Here is a 22,203-nt window from a genome sequence, read left to right as displayed (position 1 = left end):
GGCCTAGAGAGCTGCTGGTGGTCCAGCCGATCCGAATCCGACCGATTGCGGTTAAGAACCTATATTAGGTCTTATCTCGCTGCGATGAGGGTGGCGAGGTGTAATTACTTCTCCACCCTCATCGCGTCCGCAGATAATCGCCCGGCCGCCCTGTTTAGGGTGACTCGCTCACTTCTTAATTAGGAGGTGAGGGGGGATCCCTTACAGGGTCGTGCCGAGGAGTTTGGTCAGCATCTGTCGGATAAAATCGCTCGGATTCGGACCGGTTTGGACTCCAGCTGGGCAGAGTCTGACGATCAGGACACGGGCGGTCTTGTCAATGTTATCTGGGAGGAGTTTGATTCTGTGACCCCTGATGAAGTGGACAGGATTATGGGGAGGCTGAGCTCCACCACGTTTATTGGACCCGTGCCCTTCCTGGCTGGTTTATGCAGCTAGGGAGAGGACACGAGGCTGGTTCCAGGCGGTGATATCTGCTTCTTTGAGTGAGGGTAATTTCCCCACCGTCTTGAAGGAGGCAGTGGTGAGACCCCTCCTCAAGAAGCCTGCCTTGGACCCAGCTGTGTTGAACAACTTTCGTCCAGTCTCCAACCTTCGCTTTCTTGCGAAGGTTGTTGAGAGTGTGGTGGCGCATCAGCTCCCTCTGGTCCTGGATGAAGCGGATTATCTGGATCCGTACCAATCGGGTTTCAGGCCCGGGTACAGCACGGAGACGGCATTGGTCGCTCTGGTGAATGATCTCTGGAGGGCTCGGGATAGGGGATGTTCCTCTGTCCTAGTCCTATTAGACCTCTCAGCGGCTTTCGATACCATCGACCATGGTATCCTGCTGCGGCGTCTCAGGGGATTGGGAGTGGGAGGCACAGTTCTTCGGTGGTTCTCCTCCTATCTCCTGGGACGTTCGCAGTCGGTGTTGGCAGGGGGGCAGAGATCGGCCCCTAGGTCTCTCGTTTGTGGAGTTCCTCAGGGGTCGGTTCTCTCGCCTCTCCTGTTCAACATCTACATGAAACCGCTGGGTGAGATCATTCATGGTTTTGGAGTTGGGTATCATCAATATGCTGATGATACCCAACTTTTTATTTCTACCCCAAACCACCCCAGTGATGCCCTCGCTGTGATGTCCCGTTGCCTGGAGGCGGTTCGGGTCTGGATGGGGAGGAACAGACTTCAACTCAACCTGGACAAGACTGAGTGGCTGTACATTCCGGCATCCCGGGACATTCAAAATGTTCCATCCCTTTCTATGGGGGGTGAGCTGTTACCCCCCGTGGATAGGGCTCGCAACTTGGGAGCCTCCTAGATTCACGACTTACCTTGGAAGATCATGTAGCAGCTGTGACTAGGGGGGCTTTCGCCCAGGTTCGCCTGGTGCGCCAGTTGCGGCCCTACCTGGACCGGGATGCCCTGTGTACGGTCACTCATGCGCTCGTGACCTCTTGCCTTGACTACTGTAATGCTCTCTACATGGGGCTTCCCTTGAAGACCACTCGGAGGCTCCAACTGGTACAGAATGCGGCCGCGAGAGTTGTCTTGGGAGTTTCCCGGTACTCCCATGTTACACCTTTGCTCCGCGAGCTACATTGGTTACCAGTTGTCTTCCGGGTGAGGTTCAAGGTCTTAGTGATGGTTTTTAAGTCCCTACATGGCATGGGTCCGGAATACCTCGGGGACCACCTGCTGCCGGCGTCAACTCCCCTCCGCCCTGTGCGTTCCCACAAAGAGGGCCTCCTCAGGGTGCCTCCAGTCAGAGAATGCCAGCTGGTGGCCCCCAGGGGGAGGGCCTTCTCTGTGGGCGCCCCGGCTTTGTGGAATCAACTGCCGGTGGAGCTCCGGATGGCACCGGATCTCCGCTCCTTCCGGCGCGGGTTAAAGACCCACCTGTTTGAACAAGCTGGCCTGGCCTGATGGGGAGTTAATTTGGGTTTTAAATATTTGTATATTTTATTGTTTTATCTTGGGCATTAATTTAATTCTATTTTAACTTTTGTAGTTTTGTATTTTTATCATATGCCCTGTTCACCGCCCTGAGTCCCTCGGGAGAAGGGCGGTATAAAAATTTAATAAAACTAAAACTAAAACTAAACTAAAGTCCATGGGGAAGCCTTAAAAAAACATTTTACTAATTTAACAGTTGCAGTGATTCACTTAACTGTGGTGAGAAAGGTCGTAAAATGGGGCAAAAGTCACTTAACAAATGTCTCACTTAGGAACAGAAATTCTGAGCTCAATTGTGGTTGTAAGTTGAGGACTAACTGTATAAACCATATAAACAAAGCTCAGCCATAATTTTTAAAAATAGAAAGAGTTCCTGAGAGCAAAAAGTTTAATAAACATTATTTGAGATATCCAAACAGAGAAGAGATGGTATGTTTCTTTGGCTAATCAAGCCAGTGGCTCTCTCTCCTGTCATATTTAAGTGGGATCCAATCACTTTTTTGCAGAGATATTTAATGTCTTGCTGAGATGGTAAATGAGAAACATCTGAATAAATTAAAGTGCTAACTAAAACACACCCTGGTCTGAGATTTGCCTCCTCTTCGAGAAGTGCTAGATTATTATCCCCATCCTGCCTAGGCATTAGCATCATAAAACTTTTATTCTGGACAGTTTTGTTTCTTGTAAGTTTCTGATAGACTCTTGGCTGGGAAATAAAGAAAACTACCTCATATTACAAATAAACACTGCTCCATCTACTTCAGACGCACCTTCTAACTCAGGGGTGTCAAACTCAATTTCATTGAGGGTCGCATCAGCATTGCGGTTGCCCTCAGGGGGCCAGGTGGGTATGGCCAGGGTGGGCGTGGCCTACTGGGTGGGCGTGGCCTACTGGGTGGGCGTGGCTAGAGTGTGTATGGCCTACTGGGTGGGCGTGGCCAGCTCTACATCATTTGCATCAAGGGTGTCTATGGGGGCCTGGGCAGGAGTGGGACAGATCTCAGGGTCTCTGGGCCAGGGCCAAGGCAATGGAGGCCATTCCCTCACTGTTTCCAGGATGGCTTCGCGGGCCACATGAAACCACTTCGTGGGCCACATCCGGCCCCCGGGCCTTGTGTTTGACATGTCTGTTCTAACTGCTGATCTGGGATGATGGGAGTTGGAATTCAATATTGTTGAGAGACATCAGGTCAGGAAGGGTTAATTGGCACCAATGACCCATTCTCCAGGGTCTCAGAGACAGGCTTTTCTAGCCCTATGGTGAAATATTGTGAGTTGAATTGGGGGTATTTTGCCTCCGCATTTTATGCTCAACTATTTGTTAATTAGGGACGCGGTGGCTCAGTGGGTTAGGACGCTGAGCTTGTCGATCAGAAGGTCGGCAATTTGGTGGGTCAAATCCCGAGTGCCGCGTAACAGAGTGAGCGCCTGTTACTTGTCCCAGCTTCTGCCAACCTAGCAGTTCGAAAGCACATAAAAATGCAAGTAGAAAAATAGGGACCACTACGGTGGGAAGGTAACAGTGTTCCGTGCGCCTTTGGCGTCTAGTCATGCCGGCCACATGACCACGGAGGCATCCTTGGACAAGTGCTGGCTCTTCGGCTTTGAAACGGAGATGAGCACCGGCCCCTAGAGTCGGAAACGACTAGCACGCATGTGCGGGGGAACCTTTACCTTTACCTTATTTGTTTATTTATCAAATGTACATACAGTTCATCCCACGGTGCAAGGCAATTATAGTCTTTCTTATGGCAAATGAAAAAAAATTCACTGAAAATGAGTTGAGACACCTCGAATACTTTTAATTTTTATCTCTCTCCATGAATGACTCCCTTTGATGCCTTATCTTTCAGTCTCCATCCTCCACGTTGAAAGTGTACGTGAAGGTTACCAATCCGAGGGGCTTCGGAAATTTGGTGGTTCTTTTGCAGAAGAGCAGTGCTTCACTATAGTCTTCAGGGGGAAACGGAAAAACCTGGATCTGGCTGCCCAGACTGGGATTGAAGTTCAACAGTGGGTGAGAGGACTCACAAAACTGATGGCCAGATGTGAAGCCATGAGCCAGCGAGAAAAGCTTGAGCAATATCCTTTCTTTCTACATCTGCAAAGACTTAGAATTGTGGTAGATATTATTCCTTCTTAAAACTGAGGCATAGATTTTAAAAAGAGAAAGGGAGATTTTGTTGAATCACTCCAAAAACCTCCTTTCTCTTTTTAAAATCTATGCCTCAGCTTGTGTTAAGTACCAGACATCTGCCTTTTAAAAATACATATGGCACCATATTTGAAATGGGATTTGGAGCCATATTTGGTTTCATGAGTTGCTGTACACTGGTGATGCACAAAAAAAGCAATTAGAATTAGAATCAGGGAGCATCTTACCCCTACCATTTTATAGCATCTTCCATGGCGGGGGAATGTTGTGATACCGTTATAAATAGGGAAATGGCTACAGAGTCAAAAGTTGGATTATGCCTCCAAGGCCAAAATACATCAGCAAAAGAATTCTATGGCAGTGGTGTTGCTGGAGTGTAATCATTCTCTGTTTGAAAACTCTTACTTAATAAAGGAGAATCCATTGGCTTCAGAGGCAGTAATTTTTTCCCCCTGAAACAGGTTATATGGCCAGAAACTTTTCTTTTTTTTTTACAACTTGAATTTGCTAGACATTTGAATTGTATGTTTAAAAATTAGGTAGAAATTGCTCGATCAAATATTTGTAGATAGCTGATATACAGTCTTTGAACTGTCTTCTGCATCTTCACAATTTTCTCGAATTAACTATGCAAGACAGAAGGAGAATGAATTTAAATTTTAAGGTAGATGCTTCCCAGTTTTTTACATTGTCCTTACATCAGGCCGTACCTGGATCCATGGCATCTTACATGAAGCTGACAAGAACAAAGACAATAAGATGAGCTTCAAAGAGATCAAAAACATGTTGCGAATAGTAAACATAGATATGAATGACATCTATGCCTATCAGCTCTTTAAGGTATTCATATAATTCTCTGTCTCACCTTCTGGGTTATATTTCATGCTTTTTTCAGCAGAAGCTTTATAGTCAAAAGATGCTTTCCCATAGTTCCTGAACTAGTTAAAATGTCAGACAAAGACTGAGGTTCAAGTCATTATCAGTTGTGGAAATTCTGTAGATGATTTTGAACTATTGTTTCATAGACCAATCTACCTCACAATGTTAGTTGGGCTTGAGTTTCTGGAGGAATATATATAATATGTATTTCCAGTGGCGTAGCGTGGGGGGTGCAGGGGGGGCCGGCCGCACCGGCCGCAACATCTGGGGGGGCGCGCTCGCACTGAGCTGCTCAGGGAGCCCCAAGGGCTGCACAGAGTTGGCTTGGCTCCGCTCTCGAGCTGCTCTTTCTTGCAAAGCGAAATGAGTCCGGCAGGTGAGATGGGCGGCCACATAAACTGAATAAAATAAATAGAAGCGGCCAACTCTCCGCCCAGGCTCAGGCCAACCGCAAGCGCCCCGCAGGCGCCCTGGCAGGTTTGGCCGAGCGAAGACGGACCCGCTGGCCGGCCGGCCTAGCTTCGTGCGCATGCGTGGCTTTATTTAGCGGGGCTCACGTGCGAGCTTGAATGCAGCGGCTCTTGCAGGTCGGAGCCCCGCCCAGCCGCCCTCGAGAGGGACCCGGAAGCATCCCGCATGCGCGCGACTCTTCTTGGAAAGTCTACGCCGCTGCGGGGCGCGTCTTTTCAGCAGTGCCGTGACGTCACCGCCCGCCCGCCCCTCTATTTCCGCTTCCGGTTGCCTTGCCCCGGGTGCTGACAACCCACGCTACGCCACTGTGTATTTCCCACCCAAAACATAGTATTTGGTCAGTCCTAGGCCATAATGAATACTAGTTCATTTCTTTTAGTTTCTGTTCCATTATTACTCTTGCTGTTGTAGGCCTTTCAGTATTGCAGTCTAGTTCAAAAGTCTCGAAACAATCCATGGAGTCAAGAGTGTTGTCTCTTTATTTGGTGATTTTATGCTCTTCTTTAATGCAACTTTTGATAATAAATAATATGGAACGTGGGTCCCAGGCCGTAATGCTTATTATATTTCATTCTGAACTAAGTAGTTTTGAACAGTTTTCACAATTTCATGTATGTTTCTGCGGCTGCAGTCAAAACAATGTATTTGTTATGCAGATTTACTTTGTTTTTATTAGCTGATTTAATTGCAGTGTGAAGGAGAAAGAGCAGGTAGCTCTTAGTATAGTGCAGTCTTTCCCAAGCTGTTATGCTTTAGATACATTGGGATTGCAATTCTCAATGTATCTAAAGCAATATCATTTTGGGAAATCCTGGGAATTCCTGACAGCTGTGTTGGCTACGAAATTGGGAATTATGGTATCGGTACACCTGAAAGTTGCCAGGCTGGGAAAGTCTGAAGGTTGCCTTTTCCCATGTTAGCCACTCTGTTGCTAATCAGGTGCCTCTGACACAGTTTTCATTGCAGTTCCTTTATTCTTCTGTCTCTCTTTTACCAGGAGTGTGACAAATCAAACAATGACCGCTTGGAAGAATGTGAGATTGAAGAGTTCTGTACACGGCTAATGAAACGGCCTGAGCTGGAGGACATCTTCCACCAATATTCAGGCGAGGACTGTGTGCTTTCTGCTGAGGAACTGCAGGAATTTTTGCATGACCAGGGTGAAGAAACAAGCTTGCAGCAAGCTCATCATATCATTCAGACATATGAGCTCAATGAGAAAGGTATGAATGTGCTACTTGTACCTCAACAATATGATAGTAAATTTGCCAGCAAGCGAGTTACAGTATTTTGTTTTCCAAGAACCATTGCTTGTTATGGTGGTATATTGCAAGAACATCCAGAAAGACGGAGCTACTTAGGTATCCCAGCTGATCAAGAACTTGACACAGGTTGCATGAAGGCCATTATTTCTTCCTGCTCCCACTTCTGGACAATTAGTCCAATACTGACAGGCTTGTAATAAATACAGTATAAAGAGTACTAGGATTAGGAATATTGCAGAAAAAAAAATATTTGCTTGATTTTAATAACTGAATTCCTTTCTTGAGTATTGTACTACATAAAGTAACAAACAGAGGAAATAGTGCATACCAAATACAGGAAATGGTCTAGTAAAATACTCCAGGGATTTACTCTTTTGTAACCTAGAATTTTAAAAAGAAACTTGATAAGATATTTAATATATTTTATTATATAGGCAAACCAAAATTGGGATATGGCAAGACTGCCTTGCACTTTCTATATTGCAGAGACAATGTGGGTGCTGGTGTAGCAGTCTGGCCTGAGTGACATTCTTGCTGCCATTTATGCAAATACTCTTAGATAAATTCAGCCCATAGATCAGCCAATCTTTAATATTTTTTTTATAACTTAAATTCATTGTATTAGATAATAACGTCAACAATAAAATTACTCTCAGCAATATAACACTAGAGTCTTCCATGAGCTGAGCTTGTCTACTTGTAACTACATGCATTTTCCTTTGTGTTACTGCCACTGTCACCTTTGGAGATTTTTATTTTTTAAAAAAATATATATCCCAGTATAGTTTATAGTCCTGGAATGTTCTGTTTGTCATATCTGAAATACTTATCAGCACTAAATCTATTTCTTCATTTTATATCCAACAAGAGTCAAATAGGTGCTACTACCTAGATGACAAAACAAATGAGGTGAAAGAAGAGCCACATAAAAAAGACAGTTGTTAGCTCTAGCATTTCCTCTTTACTCTCAGAAAATTCTGGACACCCTTGAAATGGAGAAGCAAAGAAGTCACTTTTGCCCAGCTCCTCATTCCTAATGCTTCAAGCTCCCAAATTGTGTAACATGTATGGTTTATAGCAGAGGTGTCAAACTCGCAATGTGATGTGACGTGTCACGACATATCACAACCTTTTTGCCATTGCCAGTTTCGAGGTTTCGCTACAATGCATCCGGCCCACAGGCTGGCAGTTTGACATCCCTGGTTTATAGGATGATTTACTCCCATAATTGCTTTTCTCTGTAACTTTGGTTGGTACAACAGTAAATCAAGCAAGTTCAGTCTTGGTAGCAGTATACAGTCAGTGCCCAATCAGCGTACAGAAGAGATTGTTATACTTAACAAGGAGTGTAAGAGATAAAGAGGAGTGTCTTCTTGTAAAAATGTCAACTGAAAAATGGCCCTAGATCTCATATTTAACTCCTTGCTGGCATCTTTTCTGAGTGTGACTTATTGGTATTTATTATGTATTCTTCAAGTTGATCTAAAGCAAATTAAAACTGGACAATTAGACCTGTAATCACTACATTAAACAGGCATTTGTGTACAAAGCTAAATTCTGTCTTCTATACAAGGAAAAGTGCAAGAGCCCGATTCATTCTTCCTGCATTTGCTCATCCTTGTTTTTCTTCTATCTTCAGGTTCTAATTTGGAGAAAAAAACTTTCAAAGCCATTCTATGGCTACTGTTGTCTTTTACTTTTAACCTTTTACAATCAGAACAGCAAAAGATTTTATGACATTTTAGTTAACCTTTAACTTTTGGTTCATTTTCAGCCCTGCCAAAAATACTTATGTAACTACAGCCATGGGAGATACATTTTTGGAACTAATTTTGTCTTTTCCATGTCTAATTTGAATTGTGATTCAATGTCCAGGGCTGCAATCATAGTAGGATACACAATGCTTGTATTATGGACAATAGATCAGCAACAACTCTACATTATTAAAAGCTCCTATTCTTTCCTTGGTTTCCTTCTTCTGTGTCTTTTGGAATTGCTCTTTTTTCACTTTGGACTCTTTCTCAGTATCATGATTTTGCTGAAGATACGTTTCTATCTCTCTCTTAGAATTTTCTCCTACTATTCTGTCTTGCATTCCCAGGTGCCTGTCTGATTTTTCCATGGGAATATTTATTGAAATGTAAGTTCTTTGAGGCCAAACTTTTAATATCCTCCCAAGCCTTCCTCTCTTTGTCGTATATTGACAATGACACTTCCAGCCCCAGTTTTTTTTTACCATACCTGAACCTTTCCCTGAGATTCTGCTCTCTTTCTTTGACCTTAACATTTCAGTCTACCGCCAAAGAATGATGTTTTAGTTTTCAAAACATTACAAAAAATAGTTGTTCATCTTTCTCTACAGCACCCATAACTACCTTTGCTTAAGCCAATGTTTCTCAATCTCAGAAACTTTAAGATGTGTGGACTTTAACTCCCAAAAGTCTTAAAGATACTAAGATTGAGAAACATTGGTCTAGACCATGTGTAGGCTGGCAAGTCTACTTCAAGGCCCACCAACAAATTGAGATGCAAAACAACAGCTTGTGGATATATTTTAGTATTAGGGAACAAGAGTATTTCAAATATATTTAACCAAGGAGTTTGTTTTTGATACCAGAAACAAGAATATCACTAGGAACCTCAGCCCAAGCTGTACCAAGATACCTAAGCATTTTTTCTGCTCAGAAATACAGTCCTTTATCCTATTACATGAAGAAGTCCATGAATGATTTTCCATCACAGCAGCTTAATTTATAGCACAGGATAGGGTACTTTTAATAAAGCCAGTAGCAAATGCTTGGGAGCCAGAAATTCTATTCTAAAATCACTTATATCACTTAGAGATATCCCTTTTATATCCAACCTTCCTGACTACAAAGGATATTCTTGGTGCTTTCTGAGCTTGGTTGTTTTCTTGCAGACATTTCATTACCAAATAAATATTCTTTTCTATCAATGTCTGTGCAAGCCTGAAACGCCAAGCCAATATAAAGCAACATTTACGAGTTTATAAGCTTTTATTAATCAGTCACCACACATCCAATAGAAGCCAGAATAGAGATAGAGGTCAGAGAACAAGAAAAAGTTGAAAAGATAAGATAGAGTTTCAGATATGTAAGCTATGTCAGAGGTGCAGGGCTGCTTCAAAGAGGCTGAAGATAGAAAACTAGGGTTATGCAAGAACAGACTGCATGTTAAGAGCCAAAGAAGTCCACAAAGCTCACTCCAATAGTTAAGGCAAAGGTCTGATGATAGAATATGGGGTAGAAAGTGATGGGAAGCAGGAGAGTTGTTCCCAACAAGGGGAGGTAGTCTGGAGGATGCTAAGAGTTTGGGACTTTGCCTAATTGGACTAATCCCCTTCTCTTCAGGAATCACACAGATATCTGCTCTCAGTCTGCTTTAACTGGTGATATAATTTAGAGCTTGGCAGTCTTCCAAGGCTGAATTAGCAGCCACTTGTGCAGTCTAATTCACAGGTTACAGGATGCTTATAACTTCTTCCTTTACAGGCTAAGAATTCACTGGGCTTTCCTCAGAATCAGAAGAATCCATAACACAACATATTTTTTCTGGTTGTTTGTGATTCACCTCTATATATTGATATTAGCTTAGTGTTCTTTTGAGAAAACTGTTTATTTGCCAATATTTTGACCCTTCAAATTACAGTGCAAATCTTTAGTCTCAATTCTCACCTCTTGATTTTTTTTTTACACAAGCTTCTCAATCTTATCTTCAGGGCTTCCACATCCTTTCTATTTATATCCCATTGTTGTCAACCTGTACCCGTCTTAGCCACTAAAGGCAAAGCCTCTGGAAGTCTATTTCCTTCCTACGCCTACTTTCTGTCTCTCAATGTTACCACCTTTAGTGCACATCCTAAAATAATTGCAGATTATTTTCCTGTTTACTGCTGTTCCATTCATTCCTCATTCTCTTTTATCTCATCTATGTATGCCAGTTATTAGACTGTGAACTTCTTTGGGGAGGGATCTTTAAACCTGTTCTTGGTAAGCTCCATTTGTTGTATGTTGATGGCATTGTATAAATAACAATGTGATATTGCCCTTGAGTCTTTGTAAAGTTATCATCTCTGTTTAGCTACAAAAATAGATGTTTATTCCTCAGAAGATGGTCTATTATGGATGATGGCTGCTGAACATAGATATTACCTTCTTCATTCATCTCCAAAACAAGATCCATGAGATGATATTGCCTTTCCTTTTTTAAAAAGTGCACTTTGATGATTTTATCACAGTATTAAAATATAAAACCAATCCAATTGTTTTAAAAGATTAAACTAAAAAGAAAACAACATTAAAAAGCCATTGAGAATGGAAAAAGTTAGAAGTGCATATTCATTCGCAAGAATTTACTATGATTTTCTTTGGTCCTTCACTTTCACCTTATCCTTCAAAAAGTGGACTGAGGAAGGAAAAGAATGAGATTACATCACATTAGTATTTTGCTAGTTGCAGGGAGAGGGAAAGAATGAGATGCAGGTATTTGGAGATTATACAACAGTATCTTATGAAATGTATCTGGTCAATCTGTTTCATGGATTGTAGTCAAACCTGCTTCACCAACTGTCTCTATTCCACAGCCAGGCAACACAATCTCATGATGCTGGATGGTTTCACAATGTACTTACTATCTTCAGCGGGAAACATCCTTAACCAGGCCCATGCTGGGATCTATCAGGATATGAGCCAGCCTTTATGCCATTACTTCATCTCTTCCTCCCATAATACCTACCTAACAGACAATCAGATTGGAGGGGCCAGTAGCACTGAGGCATATGTTCGGTAAGAAGTTTTCACGACCCAACTGTGAACAACTATAGCCAGTGTGGGTCATATTAGAGAACGTGATAGAAAAGGAGGTAGCAGAGTAGGTATTGTTCTCAGAAATCCACAAAGGTCTAGTTGAAAGCAAGTCAGAAGGTCATATATTTGGGGGCAGAGGTGGGGATGAAGATCCTATCATATCCTGAGAATTGGTAACCATCTGTTATGAGTTTTTATGTATGATTCATGAAAACTGAAGGGGAACTGGGTGAGCAGTGGAATAGGAGAGGATAACTGGTTAATGGGAATGGGTGTAGTTTGAATAGAACAAGATGAACAAGGACATGGTAAGATGACAGAAAGGAACAATTAGACTGGTATCTGGGGAGGAATTGCCCTTTCCATCTGTTTATTCACCTTTCTAGCATCAGGTGGTTCCGTTAACTAGATAGCATGTTAACGTATTATTCACATTCACATATTATTCTCAACTGTCCTTGAGTGAACAGTTTAGGCCGGGGCCATTTTGAACAGAATATAGTGAAGAGCAGATATGGTCAGCAGATATTATTTGCAGTTTTTGTGAATTGAAGGAAGTATGCAGGAAATCTCTGGGAGCTCTGTCATCAGATCCAAGCATGTGACTCCTTGTAACAGCCAGAGAAGATATTGAATTTGGCCAGTTCAACAGGAGAATCAGATTACGTATTATAGAAAGTCCAATGGCTCACATAATGCATAACTGTCAGGACCCACCCCAATCCACGTCTTAGGGAAACAAAAACTCTTGGAGTCAGTTCTAGTCCAAAAGGAATTTTTACTAGGACATGCTTGGTTGTGGCAATACAACACAGGACTTGATATTGTTTTGCAAATTGAAACTTTATAAAGGGTTCCCGGTTCAACCCCCCCTCCCCTCAATCCCATTTGGTCAGCCCCCCATCATTTTACTTTGTGTCATCCCTTTCATGGGAAAAAGGGAATTTCGAATCTTTATGGTTATTGCCTTCTTCCTTTACAGATTCAAATGGAGACACAGGCCAGATGCCCTAACCCTCCCCTTTGTTCCCCCAGTTCAAAAGGTTTCCCTTGGTCTTTGAAATAACCTAAGGCAGGCTGAATCCACATGCGCTTGGGAGATGGCAGAATCCATGGGGGCGGATAATGTTTTAAACATACATTTATGGATGTGATATAAATGGATTCTGACAATAACACAAAATATAAACCATCTCTTTTACATCACCTGCACAGTCTGACTACATTTCCTCAACTTGATCCTCATTTATCTGAACTGTAATATAATTTTTGTTTTATGAATATTGCATAAAATTAATTAAACCACAGCTTCTACATTAATTGGTTTGATTATGCTACTCGGCATAGCCCATTGCTTTTCTTAGGCTGTCTTATATGTATCTATTTATATAATTTTAGATGTGGGTGTCTCTTGAACTTCAAAAGCACATATAGTTCCACATATTCTAGATTTGCTTCAGAAGCTTTAGAGAAGCATCTTGATTGCATACCAAGCTGAACATCTTGAGTGTTGGAATGAAAACTATAAATTCCACTATCTTTTACCTCTGTCCATCCCAGTTGCATTTCTGAAATGCAAAATCTATTTCTTTATCCTTTTTCCCCCATTGGCAGGGCATTAATGAAAGGGTGCCGTTGCGTGGAACTTGACTGCTGGGAAGGTTCTAATGGAGAGCCCATTATCTATCATGGCCATACTCTTACCTCCAAGATCCTCTTCCGGGATGTAATTGAAAGCATCCGGGACCATGCCTTCAAGGTAGACTAAACTACAATGCACGTTTTATACTTGAGATCTTCTTTTTTAGTAGAGTTTTAATGTCGGGCAAACAACCAGAACCACTCATAGATATTTTATTGTTGATCACCTATATCAGGGCTTTTCAAACAGTGGTACGGGTACCACCTGTGGTACATTGGCACCTGGCAAGTGGTATGCGACCATCCTAGAAAAGTGGTAGCGGGGGAGGGGAATGAGCTGAACCAGTGGCAGCACCGCACAAGCCTGAGCGAGAGGCGGCTGGAGCTGCAGAGTTGACAGGGCTCAGTGGAAGCTCCAGGATCAGCGGAAGTCTCCAGCTGGAGCTGAGCGCTAATCCTGGGGCTTCTGAGCCCAGAAGAAGCATCGATCAGCTGGAATGTTGCAGCATCTCCAGGGTCTTGTGATTTACATTCAGATGCTTGGCAACTGATTCATATTTATGATGGTCACAGTGTCCCAGGGTCATGTGAAGTGACCAAAACCTGCTGCAACCACCCAGCAGACAGAGGGAATAAAAACTAAACACCCCCACCCCACCCCCGCTGCCAATCCTCAACAGAAAGGACAGGAGGAAGAGTGCCGCCAGACAGGCAGGCAGGCAGGTTTCTTACTCAGCTGTGGCTTGGGGGGCACTTTTTCCAGTGCCATTGTAACTTCAAACAGTCACTAAGCGAACTGTTGTAAGTCAAGGACTACCTGTACTTCATCACTTTTTTCCTTTTTTTTTTTTTGGTCATCAAGTTTTTGACACCTTGCTAGGTGACTGGTGGTACTCAGATATTGCCGTATCCTAAAAGTGGTACAAAGGGTGAAAAGGTTGAAAAGCCCTGACCTATATTACAGGAATCTTACCAGACTGTCTGCCTTTCCTTGGGAAATGGCAGATATAGATCTAGCGTTTGAGCTGAGACATTTTGTCTTCTAACCAATCCTAAGCTGGAATGTCTCTTTATTACCCTAAAGGACCACTCTCATCTTTAGCCAGTGATTCCACCACATTTAATATCATTATTCATATGCTATATTACTGATTAAAGCAATAGTTGAAATAAAAAAACATTCTTGATTTATATATAATATGGCCTATATATTTTATTAGAAGAAACATTATTTGTTATGTGAAATGAAAAGTTTTCACTAGAGGCTTCCCAGCACTCCTTATCAAGTAGCGTTATATTGCTCATATATTGGCAATGCAACAATCACAATACTCCCTGTATTGTTAAGTGTCCCAGAATTAAATTTTAAGAAGTAATAAAGATTGGTTGAAAGCTTATGAGATCTTTGGGATGCCAAAATCTTAAAAGATCTGGGGCATTAAAAAAAAGATTTTGAAAATTTGCAAGCATTTTAATATATCTTTTAGAGATAGCCTCTAGTTTCTTTGTTTCATTCTCATTTCCTAATAAATTGTCAGGATGTTTTCAAAATACAGCTTTATTCTAGAACCATCCAGAAAAGGTTGACTCAGCCTTCCATCCTTCTGAGGTAGGTAAAATGAGGACCCAGATTGTTGGGGGCAATAAGCTGACTTTGTAATAATGCCGCTGGGGGGGGGGCAAAATCCCTAATAAGCAGCCATATACATAGAATTAAGGCTATTGCTAAGCACATTGGTTTGTGCTTAAATTGTAAGCCGCCCTGAGTCTTCGGAGAAGGGCGGGATATAAATGGGATTAAAATAAATAAATAAAATATATAATAGGGTCTATGGAGATTCTCAATCATCCAGGTCATAGTTATACCAAAGCTGCTTTTTTTCAAGAGGCAACTGGACTTTCTTATTTTTTCTTTGAAGACGTTTTGCTTCTCATCCAAGAAGCTTCTTCAGCTCTGACTGGATGGTGGGGAATGGAAGGATTTATACTGGTAATTTGCATTCTTTTAGAGAGTCATTGATGCCACCTGGAGGTTTATCTGTGTCATCAGGTTCACCTGAATAGTGCAAATGGCTGTGGAGCCTTCTTGAACTGTTGAAAGGATTGTGTTGTGGACTGAAGACAGATGATGTCATATCCCTCTGTTAAGAGAGGGCTGTTCAATAGACAGTTCCCCATCATCCAGCCAGAACTGAAGAAGCTTCTTGTATGAGAAGCGAAACATCTTCAAAGAAAAACAGGAAAGTCCAGTTGCCTCGTAAAAAAGCATCTTTGGTATTCTAGGATGGTGCTTTGCCACCTGTTATTTTAGTAAATCCTTGTATTTGAAATAATTTAACCCCATATAGTCTTCTAGCCTAATTGTACAACTGTTGATTGATAAATTCTTTGCATAAGGTAGAATGGGTTTTTAATGTACCCTCCACTCAAACTTTTTAGGGCCTTAAAAATCAACATAGCAGCAGAATTGTTATGAAATGTTTTGAAGCTGTGGGTCAAAATAATTGTGTAAATATCATATTTACTTTGGTCTGTTATAGCAATAGCACTTTAACTTATATACCACTTCATAGTGGTTTACAGTCCTCTCTAAGTGATTTACAGAGTCAGCATATTACCCCCAACAATCAGTCCTCATTTTACCGACCTCGGAAGAATGGGTGGCTGACTCAATCTTGAGCCAATCAGGATCGGACTCTTGAAAATCAGTAGAATTAGCCTGCAATACTGCATTCTAACCACTGCACCACTACAGCTCCATACAAATAAAACATTTAGGGCCTTCTGGAAAATGAATTGATTTATTCTTCTGGAGTACCCCTATATTGTCCAGCACATCACATGAATTTGAGAAAGCTGGCAGCAAGATTTATATATACAAATACACTTGGTTGTCATCATGTAATTTCATAGTGTCAGTTTCAATAGTTGCATAATAAAGAAATATCAGCAACTATTTTGTTTTCCCACTGTTGACACATAACGAGGAAATGTTTATGTGCTGTTATTTTTATTTTATATTGCTTGTAAAAAAATGAAAAAAAATGGCAGATCTGTATAAAACTATATCCAGAAGTTCTCTCTGAATTAACAAGAAAAAATAGTTCCTATAAACAATATTTGAAAAGGGCTGCTGTAGAGAAATGATGACTTCCAATCCTACTTTATATCCCTAGCACTCTTCCTATCCTGTGATTCTTTCTCTGGAAAACCACTGTGGCCTGGATCAGCAGTCTACAATGGCCTATCACCTGAAAACTATTCTAGGGGACATGCTGTTGATCCAACCTCTGGATGGAGATCTGTCTAAGCAACTGCCCTCACCAGAGGTAATATAGTTTGCCTCTATTTTCAATTGTCCAGCATTCCTAGGTGGGTGATCAACATCTTTCCTAGTAATCTACAGGCTATGCAAACCACATTGAGAATCATGAAGAGAGTGTGATTTGATGAATAGAAAACTGGTCTTTCTACGCTCCAGAACAAGAAGTATGCATTTGACAAATCAACATTGCTTTGCAGCCATGGTCTGATTTGTACAGTATCACTGTCCCAGAAATTTGAGGGACTAAGAATTGCACATTACCAACTTCTATCATTTGGAGTGACTGTACTCTTTAAATGTTTATTCTATATTTTTTAGTTCTTTTTTATACTCAAAATAAATTTTTATGTTCTTGATTGTCTATTTCACACCTGAAATAATGTTTGGTCTCTAGTGATTAAGCCTAGAAAATGGGGGACCGTGAATTCAGCTGGGTGACTTTGAGCTAGTCAGCCTGTCTCAGCCTAACACACCTCACAAGGTTATTGTGGGAAAAACAGGAGGAGGAAGTTGTGTTGAGTTATTTGTAAAAATAATAAAAGTGGAATATAAATAAATAAATGCTTTATTTTTCATGCCATATTGGTACTTCACAAAAAATGTAAAATTAAATGAAGAATAATAGCAGCGCGAGTTATACTTTTGCTGATTTAAGGATGTAGGAGATCACAATCCCCCACTCAGCTAATTAAGATTATTAGGAAGGTTTTATTGTAGAGCTACGTTTATTGGTTTTTCTTTCCCAAACCTTGCAGCAATTGAAGGGGAAGATATTAGTGAAGGGGAAAAAACTATCAGAGAACAAGACTGATCCAAGAGTTTACTTGATGTCCAATCGTGAGGAAGAAATGCAGGAGGAAGAAGACCAGAGGGTGAGGTTTAGATCCATTTTTTCTGAAGGGGTGATTAAGAGAATATTAGGGAAACCTCTAAGGTGGATACTCTGTAAAAGCAAACCAATACAGTTCAGTGTCAAGAATGCAGCCGAAGTAGGACTGCTGAAAAGAAGGTGCAAGTAGACTTCTCTGGGTCTCAAGATAAACTTCTCAGATGGGACAGACTTTAAACTTATCTCAACTTCCTTGCTTACATCTAACCGTTATCTGGATTTTTGCAGTCCAGGTATTGTATCATGTAGCCAAATGTGTCAAAAGCATAAGGTAAAGAATGATCCTTTTAGGGGAAACTCAGCAGCCCCCCCCCCCAAAAAAAAGACCCCCAGTGCTGCAGCTCTAAGATCACTGTCTTCCTGCATTTGCTATATTTATGCTATTGAGAAAGAAGGGGACTACAAAAGTACTGGATATTCTTAGTGGAAATTTACAAACATCTTTTCTTTCCCCTGCCCCCACAAATAGCTCAATAAAGATCAAGCATGATTTATGGCTGGAGATGATGAGGAACAGAAAGCTCACAATTGGGTGAGATAGAAAAGGAATAACCAGAAGAAATCAGGCTGGAGTTCTTAACAGAGCACTACAACAAATCAGACATTTCACTCTTGTTGCTTTGGAAGAGTTTATGTCATCAAATGAGAGCATCGTTTCTTCTGAATTAAAATGGAAAATTGGGGTCTTCTGCTGTCAGAAGCTTCCTTTTAAAAGTGTTAGAGTTGAATATAAATAGGGTGGTCAGTTGCAAGCCAAACGACAACCATCATCATCTCAGGTTAGACAGCCTCTGTGCATTTAAAGTAATTCTTTTACTTAAGACTTTGCTATAATTCAAAGGTCCTTGTTTTCCTAAAATAGAGAAAATAGTAAACAACTTTCTTTTGGGCAAAGTCTACATTAAATGTTTCAAATTGGAGACTGCTAGCAAAATGCATCAGTTCCTATGATTCTTTGGAGTGTTTGTATGTATATAGGACAATATGTGCCAGTGATGGGTAAACTTTTTAAAAAGATATGTTTGTAATAATGAGCTGACTGCTGACTGGCAAAAGAGTCTTTCTTTCATACAATGTCTACTTTATTTTTGGAATGCAGCGTCAAAGATTTGACTGAATAAAGAGCAAAAAGGGCAGGTAGATAGAGAATAAATCTAATAAGAAATTGTTAAGTTATGATAGCTGTATGGAAACAAGATCAGAGGTTGAAACTATATTAATAAAATGTCCTGGGAACAAACCTGAGGAGATAATAATGCCTTCATGCCTTTTAGTTGTCTTCCAGAAGCATCTGATTGGTTGTTGTAGGAAGCAAGATCGTGCATCATTAGTAAAATCCAATAAAATTGCTTAAATTCTTCCTCTAGAAAATATAACTAAATGTAATTTTATACACGCAGAGATCTTTTAATTTTTGTTTCTGCTTCTTTCTTCAGTTTATATATTCTCTTCAGGAAATCAGACCTTTGCAGGTGAGTATTCCTTAGGGACGCGGTGGCTCAGTGGGTTAGGACGCTGAGCTTGTCGATCAGAAGGTTGGCAGTTTGGCGGGTCAAATCCCTAGTGCCACGTAGCAGAGTGAGCGCCTGTTACTCGTCCCAGCTTCTGCCAACCTAGCAGTTCGAAAGCACGTAAAAATGCAAGTAGAAAAATAGGAACCACTATGGTGGGAAGGTAACAGCGTTCTGTGTGCCTTTGGCATCTAGTCATGCCGGCCACATGACCATGGAGACGTCCTCGGACAAGCGCTGGCTCTTCGGCTTTGAAACCGATACAATTATCTTAACCGATACAATCGCTTATAGATTTGATGGAAATTATAACTCAGTATGGTAAGGTTTCTGGGTTTAAGGTAAATAGTAATAAGACCAAGATATTGTCTAAGAATATGACTATGAGTGAAAGGGAAATGTTAATCAAATTAACAGGTTTTGAAATAGTAAAAAAGGTTAAGTATTTGAGAGTGTATATTGCAGCTTCAAATGCAAAATTATATAAGAATAACTATGAAACACTATGGTTGAAGATACAAAAGGATTTAAATAATTGGAAAAATTACAATTATCTCTATTGGGAAGAATTGCAGTTGTTAAACTGAATGTTCTGCCGAAGTTTCTCTTTTTGTTTCAAATGATACCTATATTGAAAAAGGATGCCAACCTTGATGAATGGCAGAAGGGTATTAATAAATTCATTTGGGCGGGGGAAAAACCAAGAGTCAAATTTAAGATTTTGCAAGATGCTAGGGAAAGAGGGGGACTCAAGGTGCCTAATTTGAAATTGTATTATGATGCGGTGGTCTTGACATGGGTTAGCGATTGGCTTAATTTAACTAATAAAAGAATACTTCACCTTGAGGGTTGGGACTTGGTATATGGATGGCATGCATATTTGCTTTATGATAAAAAGGTGGACAGAGCTTTTAAATCTCATATTCTTAGAAGTGCCTTGCTGCGTTTCTGGAAAAAGTATTATTATAAGTTAAATTATAAAATACCGATTTGGGGAATTCCCGGACACGCGATAGAAGGCATATCTATGGGAGTGAGTTTGGATATGTTTTCCTATAAGGAATTACTTAGATTGGAAGGGAATAATTGGCAACTTAAATCATTAGATGAGTTAAAACAAGAAAACATAAGTTACTCTTGGTTTCAATATACCCAATTGAAAGCTAGGTGGAAGCTGGATCAGAAGGTTGGCATCACAACTACAGATGAAAACTTAGTAAAACAAATTAGAGATTTAAATCGTGCGCATATAAGGAGGATATATAATGTTTTAATTGAATTGGATTCAGAAATGGAATTAGTTAAAGATTGTATGATAAAGTGGGCACAAAATATCCAGGAACCAATTCCGCTGGATACTTGGGAGGTAATCTGGGTTAGAAATGTTAAATTTACTCAGGCTCAAAATTTAAGAGAAAATTTTTATAAAATGTTTTATAGATGGCATTTGGATCCCAAAAAGTTGTCCAACATGTATCCTAACCTACAGTCTAAATGCTGGAGATGTGGTAGTTTAGATGCCACCTATTTTCATATGTGGTGGACTTGTAGAAATATAAAAGCTTTTTGGATTAAAATTTGGTGGAACATTCAAAAGATTTTTAAGAGAAAGATAAAGTTCTCTCCACAATTGTTTTTATTGGGTATTGTTGTAGATTGTGATACTAAAGAAACCAATCTGATGTTGAATTTGATAACAGCAGCACGGTTACTGGTGGGACAATACTGGAAGAAGGATAGATTGCCTACTATAGAAGAATGGGTACTTAAAGTATCGAATCTTGCAGAAATGTCTAAGATTTCTGCTTATTTGAAGGATCATTCGCAAGAAAGATACCGTATATTTCAGTTTGGAGAAGATGAATAGATTATATTCAGAATAAATATGGGACTAAAAAGTTACACTTAGCTTATGAGTAGATTTTAGAGGGATATTGTTATTAATTTTAGTATTAGTATTGATTATATTTTTGTTTAAGTTATTATTATTATGTTTTTAATAATTTGAATGTATCTATGTTAAAGGGGAGTTAAAGCACATTATGAATTTGGTTAATTTTATAATGGATAATTTTAGTTAGAATATGATTATTATATCTATAACCCTGTATTCAGCTCTGGGAAGTGGGGGGGGAAGGGGGGTGGTTTGGGGTGGGGGGGTTTTGGGGATATGTATTGTAATTTTTTTTTGTAAAACTCTTTAATAATAATAATAAAAAGAAACAGAGATGAGCACTGGCCCCTGGAGTCGGAAACGACTAGCACACATGTGCGGGGGAACCTTTACTTTTTACCTTTATTCCTTCCTTCTTGGAAGAGATCCCAACATAGCTGGTAAGTGTGATGAGCAAGCAAACAACATAGACTCTTACCTATCCGTACTCAAATCTAGCCAAATTTGAGGGTATCCTATTCATCTTGGTTGATGATTAAAATATTGTGATAAAACAAGTGAAGAGAAAACTGTCTTCTTTATTTCCTTGAAACCCTTTCTTGATGACCATTCCACGTGTAGAGGGATAGATGTTCTATAAAGATCATAACATAACCATGCTGAAAGAAAATATTCCAGGGAAAGAGAGGTGCTATTTTTATAGGATGCTATGCCCGCCTACAAACATAATATCCACAATTGCTTTTAACTGCTTTTCATGATGATGTCATCATATGCCACTGCAAGAGCATTTGCTGGTAAGGGAAGTTTAACATCCAATTCAGGACCCAGAAATTTCATTCTTTGTGCTAAAAGAGGCATGCCAACAGCTGCTGTGCTACAGTGTCACCACTAAAGATAGGTTGGTGTTGGTCCAAGAAGTAATATCTTCAAAAGACCTCATCTTTGTGGTAAATACATCCTTACATGATTACTTAATAATGCAGCCTTATGGAAAAAAGGTGAAGATTCTTTCAAGTTGAACCTTACTTTTGGTTCTCTGAGCTATGTAGCTTACTTGCTGGTTCTATGGAGATTTTCAGTTTTCAGATTTTTCTGAGATTTTTTGGACTCTCAGACAAGAAATTCCCCGTCTCCTGTCCAAATATATTTGGGGCCATTCTGCTTAGTTTCTGAGATCTGTCAAAAATTAGCTAAATACTGTACTGCCACCTGCTGAGCCAAATCTATGTAAGCAAGTCCACATATAATTTAGCTAGATTTCCTAACCCTTGAAAGAGGTCCCCAATCATTTGAGTACCAGGGACTGCTTCTGTGGAGAGAGTTTTTTTGTGGACTGGAGGGAGTGTGGTTTTGTGTGCTGTCTGCATCCTATGGATGGGGCTTTGCTTGTTTGCATGGACCAGTTGCTG

At 40.5% G+C, this 22,203-nt stretch overlaps 1 protein-coding gene across 2 annotated transcripts in view; it reads left to right on the top strand.

Moving 5' to 3' along the window:
- The window catches only part of PLCD3 (phospholipase C delta 3), a 250,539-nt gene that overhangs the window by 47,492 nt on the left and 180,844 nt on the right, over positions 1 to 22,203 (top strand). For both annotated transcript variants that reach the window (XR_014494095.1, XM_083376305.1), the window contains exons 3-10: positions 3,789 to 4,017; positions 4,801 to 4,930; positions 6,438 to 6,663; positions 11,309 to 11,510; positions 13,146 to 13,290; positions 16,349 to 16,501; positions 17,253 to 17,369; positions 18,823 to 18,858. Coding sequence is in view for 1 of the 2 variants with exons in the window: in XM_083376305.1 (XP_083232431.1) it covers positions 3,789 to 4,017; positions 4,801 to 4,930; positions 6,438 to 6,663; positions 11,309 to 11,510; positions 13,146 to 13,290; positions 16,349 to 16,501; positions 17,253 to 17,369; positions 18,823 to 18,858 (1,238 nt within the window). In the remaining variant the exon portion in view is untranslated. The remainder of the gene's footprint in view (positions 1 to 3,788; positions 4,018 to 4,800; positions 4,931 to 6,437; positions 6,664 to 11,308; positions 11,511 to 13,145; positions 13,291 to 16,348; positions 16,502 to 17,252; positions 17,370 to 18,822; positions 18,859 to 22,203) is intronic.

Source organism: Vipera ursinii (assembly GCF_947247035.1).
Source record: "Vipera ursinii genome assembly, chromosome: Z".
In the NCBI taxonomy this organism is placed as follows: domain Eukaryota; kingdom Metazoa; phylum Chordata; class Lepidosauria; order Squamata; family Viperidae; genus Vipera; species Vipera ursinii.
This window is presented reverse-complemented; position numbering and strand designations above follow the sequence as displayed.